The following is a 10,184-nucleotide window of genomic DNA, read 5'->3' as shown; positions in this document are numbered from 1 at the left end:
ACACAAATCAAGACCTCAATCTTTGAATGCCATCCTTGGTACCTGTGTTTAGTCTTTTTTTTTTCCTTTAGTTACTTTGACGCAATAATGTGCAACAAATGATGTGCAGTGTAGGTGACAGAATTATATAGAGACAGACCTGGGTTTTGGTTATAGGTAGTCCACTAATGAACTTGGGCTACTGGGCTACCCTATTATATAAATGGTATGTTTCTTTAGTATCAATGCCTAGGTTCTAACGTCTCTTCCAGGGAAAGTTAACCGTTGGATTCCCTGGAAGTTCGGAATTTTCGTAAGACAAAAGGCCTGAAAACCTTCCAATAACAAAGTCCCTTTGCAAAAGCCCTTTCTCATCCTTTCCTTTGCATGGACGATAACAGTGTGAACTAAGACCCTGGAAAGCAAAACCAGCATCTTTACAGATAATAAACATTAGTGGTGTAAAAGAAGGAAAAACCCAGAAAGAGAGAATTGCTTTATGCAACCCTAGAAAGCCATGCTTTTCTGCTTACATCGGTACATGTATAAATCTATGTTGTTTTCAATATGATGATTTCTTAACCAAATTGATCAAGACGAAAGAAAAAGCATCCGAAGAAGATCATGTCTCTAAGCCCACCTGCAGCAGGGGTCAATGGCACCAATGCTACCAATGGTAATAGTGGTGCAGCCCCGGAGAGGAACTACCAGCTTTACTGGTGCTACCAGTGCCATCATTCCGTCCGGATTGCCTCTACAAATCCTTCAGAGATCGTCTGCCCTCGATGTTTTGGGCAGTTTGTTTGTGAGATGGAAATCAACAGGCCAAGGATGGTTGTTGATTTCACCGCTTTTGATCCATCCCCTGAAGCTCGTCTGTTTGAAGCACTCTCTCTTATTATGGATCCTCCAATCAGGCTATTCAATCGTGATAATTCTGATAACCAAGAACCTCGAGGCTGGCCTTTTTTCAGACGTCGGAACAATTTACTAGACTTCGAAGCTGAAAGTAGGCTCCGGGAACGTCTTCGTAGGCGTAGAAGCCGTAGTTCTGATGAAAGTGATGATAGAGGACAAGAACCTGAAGCTCTAGGTCTTCCCAGGACTTGGATTATTGTTAGACCTGGGGGTCCTTTTGGTCCAGGCACAGCCGAACCAACTTTGCCGGAAGAAAACCGTGCACGCCCTGGTCTTGATCCAAGAAACTTCTTCTTCGGACCAGGACTACATGAGTTGATTGAACAACTAACACAAAATGACAGGCCAGGAGTACCCCCAGCTCCAGGGTCAACAATCGATGCAGTCCCAACTGTGAAGATCATGGAAACGCATTTAAGCATCGACTCGCAATGTCCAGTTTGTAAAGAGGAATTCAAGATCGGTGGAGAGGCAAGGGAGTTGCCTTGTAACCATATATACCACAGTGATTGCATTGTGCCTTGGTTAAGGCTTCACAATTCTTGTCCTGTTTGCCGCCAAGAGTTGCCAGTTAGCAGTAATGAACAAAGTAGCAGTGAGTCTTCCTCTGAACCCGAGGTTACTTCCAACAATGGCAGAAGATGTTGGAGGCTTAGGCAACTGGCTAGTAATTTGTGGCCTTTGCGTCGAAGGAATCGGAGAATTAATCCAGAGACGGACAGAATTGGTGCATCTCCAGGTAATGAAAATTGATTCAGTGGTCTCATTTTATGCATTCAATATAAATATATATATATATATATATATATATATATATATATAGTGTTAATCTGCCAAATAAAATTGCCATCTGTTGACTAGTTCATCGTTATAATTGATACAAATTCGATGGCCTGAATTTGATTTATATCATGAAAACATTCACTTCCGCAAAGATGATCATAAAACATATTTTATGCTGTATTTCGCTTGTTGACCTAGTGGCCTAAAAAGTCTTTAAGAAGTCACGGGGCTTGCATTTGAACCCCACCTCCCTCCTCCCCCTTGTAATAGGACTCTGGCCTCCCTTAAAGCCAAGAAAAAAAAAAACATATTTCATGCCCAGCAAACATTACAAAATCTTAAAACTCTTGAGAATAATTTGACTTTATCATGCAGCTATTAATGTAAATCAAAGGTTTAGTTTGTAAATCTTGCTGTTCATAGACACCTCACTTTCTACACTGAAATCCTCTTTAATTTTTCCATCAGTTGAATCAAGGCCGCATCGTTGCACTATTCTTTAGCCTTCATATGCAGCTGTTCATGTGAACTTTAAGGAAATCTGTGTAGCTGGTTAGATTAACGCTGTTCCATTTCTCAATTACACATTGGTTTCAAGTCTGCTGTTTATAATCCAAGACACTTCAAATTTTAGTAATTTATTCAGTTTCCTTTGTTCAGCTTGATCATGCTTGTTACGTGTACGTCATGTCATTTATCTCATGAAGGCCAGCAGCTGCTACCATGGCTTTTCACTCTCTTATCTACTCTATTGTAAATTGAAGAATATCTCTGAAACCTCCAAATGCTGCAAAAACAATTTCATTATCTATTTCAAATACACGTCAAGTGTGCCTGAATGCACCTTCACTTTGCACGATCATTTGCCAGGACAATATACTACAATGATTTTAAAAATCAACGAATAATCAACATTAGAAATACAATCAATTTCATCTGATTCTAAAAACAGGGAATAAATAGTTTCTTTCAATTGTCTTGATGAAGATGAAAATATAATAATAAAAAAAAACAAAAGTCACGAGAAAAAAATGAGAACTGGATTTCACCTTCTGATTTTATGCGAGCAAAATGATCCAAGGGAGTTAAACCATCACAAACAAGTTCAAAGACGCTTGGGCTGATAGTGAGTACCAGTATAAAACCCTTCAGTATATGCCGTGTTCTTGAATATTGTCTGCAATGGAAAGCCACCATTTTGATCAGGGTAAAATAACAACACATGGCACTTGCGGGTAGTATCAATCCATTCTATTATTATGCGTAGCCATACAAAATAATAATAAAAACAAATAAACACCCTAACTGTTTCTTTGCTGTTTATTCAAAAATGCTGTTTATTCAAAAAGGACCGGGAAAAAGAGAGAAAAAATATGAGAAAATTTTCTTTTGCGGTCCATGGGGGACTGTAAATACTAAATAATAAAGGAAATATTTAACTGTAACCACATGATACTTACAGCAAGGTTCTTTAGATCTTCTCTAAGACATTTTTTAATATTGTTTGCAACCTCAGCTCCAAGCTGTCCACCATGTTGCTTGATGGAATCCTCCGTAATCTGTATTCGGTTCATAAGTCTAAGTAAAAAAAAAAAAAAAAGAACATCAAGGTTATCATTGACCAAAAGTATAGCATTTAGCTTACTTCTGAAAGCAGTAAGGCAGATGCTCTATCCAGAAGTTGTTCAACAAATTTCCCAACATCTGCAGCAGGAAATAACGGCCGCACACCATTGACCGACTTCTCCTTAACATTTTGCACATTACCAGCTGGCTTAACCACTTTTGCTACATCAAATGTAGAGAAAGGGTTACATTATTTAGAGAAAAGCAAATCCTACACTACTCAGTGATCAACTACAAAGCTAGATGCTCAACTGTCACACAAACAAGCATTATAATTCTTCTCAAAGCTACAACTTACAAGACAAATAATAATTCTTTTTCAATTACAACATGAAATAGCAACTGATTTTACCCTTGAGAAGAAACAGATTCCTAATGAGAGATTGGCACCAGTGACCAGTCCTTTCCCACCATGACATTAAATCACCACCCCAATCAAAAGAAAATAAAAATTTTCTTAAGTGAAAGAATTTTCACAAGAAATCCATTAGCATTTGATCAAAGCAGAACTTTGTCATAATTATCATAATCTTTAGTTATGCAAGCAGGCCTTATATCTCCCCTACTACTGCTAGGTTCAGGGCATTGTAAGTTGACAACCATTAAATTTGGCATCGTTATGCCCAAGTTGTCCCTAGGATACTAACACATCCAATGATTAGTATAGCAGCCACTACTATTACTCATTTTGTACGCACAAACTTCTAGTCTATAAGAACAAAAGGTAAGCTAATCCTTAGAACTCAAAACAGGTATCAGTATTGGGATCAAGGAGAAATAGGGGAACACTAAACAAGATATCATGCATGTTGAGTTCTGAATAATTACTAATTCAATAAAATGAAGCAACAGATAAACTTAGTTTTACTTATCCCAGAAGGTCAGAATAGGGACAAAATTGCGGAATTTGTATACCAGGTAGGAAAGTGAGAACCATGTGGTGAATGACAATTCTTTTAGATAAATTACCTGTAACTGCTGCAGAATTTATAGCAGCACTAACATGATTTCCAATAGAATTTTGTGAAGAAGGTGCTTTTTCAGGAAGATCTGGCAGAACTGTGGAAACTGATGGAACATAAGCAGCTAAATCGGGAGGTTGATCTTTCCCTACAGGAGGGTTAGCCTACAATAATAGACTGATATTAGATCAGCTTATCTGACAAACCATTACAGGTTAAATGAAACAGATTAAGAAAATTAAAATCACCTCCAGATCGACATATGATGGGTCTCTCCCAATTGATTTAAGAAAATTGTCAAGACCGCAGGCATCAAGAGCTGGGGATAGATCATTAGAAGTTAGTCAAAACAGGCACCAAAAAGATGAAGGTCAGAAACCAAGGTCTATAGAGTGATATTGACTAAATTTCCTCATTGATTTCCAGTTACATAAAGCCACAGCCTACTAAATCAGTCCTCTTTTTCTATCACGAATTCTAGACCTCAATGACTAGTTTGCATACACCATGACAACTTATGGCATTCATACTTGTAACAAATTAACTGACAGGAATGGGCAGAGAAGGAAGCAGCAAGAATCAAATCGATGGTTCGACTTAAACGTTTTTATGCATTTTCTATAATTTGCATTACCATAACCCAATAAAGGAGAACAATGCCATGCAGGCTTATGTTCCACATATAGAAAGCCAATTAGGTTAAAACAATTCTAAAACATAAGATGTTTACTTTTCAATTGGCAGTTCATTAAACACACCAAAAAAAAAAAAAAATCCATCTTGAAATAATCTCCCAAAACCACTAGATCCATTGTAGGTAACAAAATAAAGCATGAGAGTAAATTCAAACGGGACGATGTGAACATATCTTGTTGCATTAAGGTAACAAAAAGTCGTAATTCTTTTTTCTGACTTACAAATTGACATGTCATTGGAGAGTGGGTGAAAAAAGCATCGCTCATGAGTTCTGAATCCTTGATCCAACAATAGCGAGACATGTCTTCCAAAAAATGACAAAGAATAAAATTAATACTAGAAAGACATAGAAGAAAACTACCAAAAAAAGCAAGTAATCTTTATAAATAACCTATACTCTATAATAGAGAGATAAGGGAATTGAGAACAGGGAGGGGAGAACTTGCATGTGAGATGCAAAGATATCACACTAGAAGTTTAGCGTAATGATCATTAGCACTAGATACATCTCCCAATGCAGAAGTTTTTGCAGTGCTCCTTATATTATTTATCATTTTCTTACACAGGCAGAGCCTCTTTCATGCACACATGAATGCAAAAAAAAAAGAAAAAAAAAGGAGGTTAGCAAGGTTTTTCAGTTTGCTGAAAGATACTGAGACATCAATAATAAAAAAATTAAAAAGCTATTCCAATCATCTCATTTCAAAGCTACCTTGACATTTTCAAAGACAAAGGTAGCATCAATGAGGCACACCAATGATCCATGTTCTATGCAGCATTAAAATGCAAGTAAAATTCAAAGCCTGAAGGAAATGAAACTTAAATGCATACCTTGCAGATTCGTTTACTACAGCAAATGGTGTGACACATCCAAGTGGCACCTTAGAAAGTACAAAACAGAAGCAACGAGACAAAAGAGTGAATTACAATCTTGCTATCATATATTTGACAATAATTAGTGAATAACATACGTAATATAGATTACCTAAAATTATGTTTATTTAAGAAACGAAAAAGTGTAATATCATTTGATTAGAAGCTTGTCATTTTTCTTCATATCCTTTTAAATTGGATGAAGGCATAATTTTTAAACACGTTACTATACTTTAGAAATGAAATAAGCTATTAGAATAAGCAATCTGCTCAAATAATTAGAGTAGATTCAGTAGAACACTATACAAGCAGGCAAAGATTTCTATACTAAATCCATACACTTACTCATAATACAATCGTAGAAAATTTGGTACAAACAAGTTTCAACTAATATATACACACACCTGAAGTATCTCAACCAATGTCTCTTCTGGAGCCATTCTTAGACCACCTTTTCCTAGACCAAGCCTCTGAGATAAAACTGCACAGCTTTGAAGTCACACAAAACTCTCATTAACGTCTGAAAATTACTTCAAATTTTCCATATTGACACTGAAATGTGAGACTAATAAAATATTTCCATGCATTATATGAAAAGATTAAGAAAATTCAAGTGGGGAAGAAAGTATGTACCTTTCAAATCTACTTTTGTATCACCAAGAGCAGAGACAATATAGTACCTATTTTTTTTATCCTGCATGGACAATCATTTTCAATCACTCAGAAAATCAAAAACAGTGCCAAGATTCATCAGGCGTAATCGTCCAAGTAACAGTACAGAATCTTATATTATACCTTCAAGAACAAATTTTTGCTCAGTGCACCTCCCATATTCCCAACATATTTTGCCTGATTCAGAAGAAATATTCTAGTTTTAGAATCCACAAACTGCATGTGCGTGTCAGAGCAAAAGGGATCCATGAGCCAAGTTTAGCACTCTTCTTTTTACCTGAGCTTCGACTGTCAAGACAACGGGATGTTCATACTGGGAAAAATCTATTTGAAGCTCCTGAAAGATCCCAATATACTTATCAGTCACTAAAGAAAGCTGTACCAAAGATGCATAGCTACCACATACTAAAGCAAGGCTATGAGTACAATTATGTACTCCATTGACGTTATCAGAGTCTCACTTTTTTCAGCAGTTTGCAGAATTAATATAAATTCATTAAATTCAACAATAATCAGATATAAATAGAGAAATAGTGCTGAACCAAAACCATATGCCTAGAAGGCTTACATTTCACCATTTTTTTTTCATTTATTCATAGTGCAAATATCAATAAAAGTTCAAAACTTTAGCACCAAAAAAAGGCATATCTTAACAACTAAATTTAGGTTTTAACCCTCTACTTTCTCTGTTCTTACCATAAAAAAAAAAAAAGAAACGAATTTAAAGCAAAATAATAAAAACCCAAATCATAATTAAAGTAAATAACGAATCATTTCCTAAAAATTGAATGGGTATTGAAAAGTAAAAAACAAAATAGATAAAAGACCCAAGCTAAAAATTATCCAAAAAATAATATATATATATGTATAAACCTTTAAACGAACAAGCAGCTGGTCCTTGGAATAACCCATTCTATTGGTCAGTTTCTGCGTCAAAGCTGAAGCGAAGGAGAAAAGAAAAGCAAACAGATACAAGTTTGTAATAGCCGAATAGGTTTACTTGTTGGATAAAACTTATTCGACAGTTACATAGGTAAAGTTGGAAAGTTCGTGAAATTATTTATTAAAAATAAATAAATAAAATTTTTTATAAAAAAATCTGAATTATAAATCGGTAGATTTTACTACGAAGATCAACAAAATAATTAATAAAATATTTATTTATAATTTAAATTTGATTTATATTTATTTATAAAATAAAATTTTTATTAATATTTTTATTAAAAATATTTATTTAATAAATATATTAAAATTTTTTAAAAAATTTTTAAATTTTAAACATTTAATTTATTTGATTAAATTTATTAATTAATTAATTTTATAAATTTCACTAATAAAATTTCATGGAATTTTTTTTGGCTAGTTGTTGCCACAGGTGTGGCAACGAGAAAGTACTGAGTTGGACTGGGCTTAAACTGGTTGGATCAAGGATCAAAACTCAGGTAATGTTGGGACTAAGTTAAATGGGTTTTATGGGCTTTGATTACTGAATTGGGTCCATTATAAACAAATAAACTATTGATTTTTTTAAATAAAATAAACTATTGAGTTGGACCAAAGAAGAAGGTTAAACAAATTCCAAATAAATAAATAAAAGGTCTAACCAAAATAAAACAGCAAAACAAAACGAAAAACAGGAAATAATAAGTGCAAATCTCAAGATAGGTTAATAAATATCTCCATTATTATTTCTTTTTTTTATAAAATCCCTTAATATCATAATAAATTAGAGCTTGTCTTAATGAGTCCAAACCCATATCATTGCTGTCTCCGCCAATGTTGGATCTAACTTCTGGAATAAGGAGCGAAGATTCCTTAAAAAACGAAAAAGCAAAGGAGTTCGGTGACAGAAGCAAAAGTAGCCTACAAATAAGTAAAACCCTAATTATGCCTAAATTCCTATTTTTAGACTAATTAATTTTTGTAAAAAAAAAATCATAATCTAAAAATAAAAAAAAAATTTAGAGATGTTAAATTTGGATCAAAACTACCTTTTAAAATAATTGCATCAAGTAAGTGAATTCATATTAATTAATTACTTCATTTGTCATTAACATATTCAAAGAACGTAATAAAAATAACTCTTCCTGATCACATTAATTCATTCACTTTTTTGTATTTCAATAGACAAAACAAAGCCTTTTTTTTTTTGCTCTTTAAGTGGGGAGGCTAAGGTTGAACCTCACCTTGATATCTTCTTAAGATCTTTTTGGCCACTAAATTAAGAAGTTGAAGACAAAACAAAACCATTTAAAAATTATAATTGCTTGAGCTATTATGTCTAAAAATATGTGAAAAGAAAAAAAAAAGTCAATGTTTGTTCTGTAATTTGAAGAGATTATCAAAAAATAAAAAGGACTCATTGTGTAATTTCACGAGTTAAATCAAAAGAAATGATGATGATCCCATTATTATCATAAAATATTCCATATACATATATATAATACACATCACAAAAGAACAATAAATTTTGGTTTGGACAATTGCAGTTTACGTAAGAATCATATATACTTTGATGAACAAAATCAAATTAGGACATTAATATATTTATAAGTAGACAAATCTCAGATTAATCATATGCTCTGAATCACATTTTCCTTCCATGCCAGGGTGCTTCTAAAATCACATGATGTGTTGTGAATTTCTAACACTGAAAATTGTCCTGTAGGAATTTTCATGTGCTTAACTTCAACAGCAACTTCATCCCCTCAGTGTGACCAAAAATCCAAAATTGTTAGACCCCAGTATCCCATATATTCAATATAGAAGAGATGGTTCCCCCTCAACAAACACAGACCAAAGTGAGCAGATTAGAGATCAAAGCTATGAACCTGAAGGGGGTAGCAAATACAATGTAGAAGAAACAATTGGGGATGGAACCCCATGCCTTCCATTCCACAAGTGGACTGGACATGTGCAATTGACCATGTTCAAAATACTTGGCCAAAAGTAATAATCCATCTTTTTTGTTTAAGAACTCGATTTGACGTCATTTGTAAAATTGCATCTTACCATAAAGAGTACCCAACAAAGGAGTTTTCAATCAACAATTTAATTACTACTAATAATTTGGGAGTCATCAGACAGAAGATTGCAGTGTAAATGCAATGTTTATGATTACTGTTATTTTTTCTATTTTGTTCTACTTAGGAAAATTCAGGGTATAGTTGGAGGATTGAATCCGGGCGAAGGTTCTTCACCACCTAGCATCTGAACTTTTAAGGCAATGGTTGGTGATCAAAATGGCCATCATCAATTCATCATGCTTGAAATTTGTCAATTGCAGAGATAAACAGTATATATTTATTGAGTTTATTACAAATTTCTGGACAGGCAAAAGTTTATGATCATTTACAGATTGTGTTTTTCCTGTCAGCTTACTGATGAAAGATTGTTAGTTTTGTCATGCAAAACCTAGATAATTGAAAAAGCTGCATGTCATATACCAACATCTAAATCTAATGTAGATTTAGATGTTGTGGTCCATTAATGGAAATTACTATGCATGGTTCTTTATGGCAGACAGTGTAAACTGTGAATTTTTTAATAAGAACAGCAACTGCATATGGTTTCAAGTTTCAACAACCTCTACAGTTTGTTCCCAGTGACAGAGACATTTTTTACAAAAACAATCTAAAAGGGGGGCTTCTGCTCACTTTCCAAAGGCCTGTGAAA

General features: G+C 34.1%; 2 protein-coding genes across 5 annotated transcripts; one reads left to right on the top strand and one right to left on the bottom strand.

Moving 5' to 3' along the window:
- Positions 1 to 387: 387 nt before the first annotated feature.
- LOC111311244 (E3 ubiquitin-protein ligase RZF1-like) lies at positions 388 to 9,410 on the top strand. 2 transcript variants are annotated; one of them, XM_089765065.1, is made up of 2 exons: positions 388 to 1,636; positions 9,178 to 9,410. In XM_089765065.1, exons 1-2 carry the CDS (start codon positions 604 to 606, stop codon positions 9,273 to 9,275), a joined length of 1,131 nt encoding a protein of 376 aa, XP_089621191.1. In that variant the 5' UTR covers positions 388 to 603; the 3' UTR covers positions 9,276 to 9,410. The 2 variants fall into 2 exon arrangements, with proteins under 2 accessions (XP_089621191.1, XP_022766353.2); XM_022910618.2 differs by lacking the exon at positions 9,178 to 9,410 and adding an exon at positions 2,149 to 2,285 and having other exon boundaries at positions 463 to 1,636.
- LOC111312315 (uncharacterized) lies at positions 2,023 to 7,531 on the bottom strand. Of its 3 annotated transcripts, none has more exons than XR_002692856.2 (13): positions 7,383 to 7,531; positions 6,787 to 6,846; positions 6,633 to 6,686; positions 6,471 to 6,531; positions 6,242 to 6,318; positions 5,796 to 5,845; positions 5,186 to 5,268; positions 4,517 to 4,587; positions 4,276 to 4,432; positions 3,326 to 3,468; positions 3,141 to 3,239; positions 2,730 to 2,857; positions 2,023 to 2,467 (listed from the first exon to the last, which is right to left on the bottom strand). XR_002692856.2 is itself a non-coding variant. In XM_022912478.2 (12 exons), exons 1-12 carry the CDS (start codon positions 7,419 to 7,421, stop codon positions 2,786 to 2,788), a joined length of 966 nt encoding a protein of 321 aa, XP_022768213.2. In that variant the 5' UTR covers positions 7,422 to 7,531; the 3' UTR covers positions 2,543 to 2,785. The 3 variants fall into 3 exon arrangements, 1 of the variants encoding a protein (XP_022768213.2); XR_002692855.2 differs by having other exon boundaries at positions 2,466 to 2,559; XM_022912478.2 differs by lacking the exon at positions 2,023 to 2,467 and having other exon boundaries at positions 2,543 to 2,857.
- Positions 9,411 to 10,184: the final 774 nt, after the last annotated feature.

This window comes from Durio zibethinus, chromosome 1 (assembly GCF_047325235.1).
Source record: "Durio zibethinus cultivar Kanyao isolate XHJ-2024 chromosome 1, ASM4732523v1, whole genome shotgun sequence".
Lineage (NCBI taxonomy): Eukaryota > Viridiplantae > Streptophyta > Magnoliopsida > Malvales > Malvaceae > Durio > Durio zibethinus.
The sequence above is the reverse complement of the archived record's forward strand: the minus strand, read 5'-3'. Positions and strand labels throughout refer to the sequence as shown.

Coding starts and splice junctions, on each gene's coding strand:
- LOC111311244 (XM_089765065.1), top strand. CDS start 604: ATGTCTCTAAGCCCACCTGCAGCAGGGGTCAATGGCACCAATGCTACC. Junction 1,637..9,177: donor CAGAATTGGTGCATCTCCAG/GTAATGAAAATT, acceptor ATTGTCCTGTAG/GAATTTTCATGTGCTTAACT.
- LOC111312315 (XM_022912478.2), bottom strand. CDS start 7,421: ATGGGTTATTCCAAGGACCAGCTGCTTGTTCGTTTAAAG. Junction 6,687..6,786: donor TCTTGACAGTCGAAGCTCAG/GTAAAAAGAAGA, acceptor CTTCTGAATCAG/GCAAAATATGTTGGGAATAT. Junction 3,469..4,275: donor AAATTCTGCAGCAGTTACAG/GTAATTTATCTA, acceptor CATTTGATGTAG/CAAAAGTGGTTAAGCCAGCT.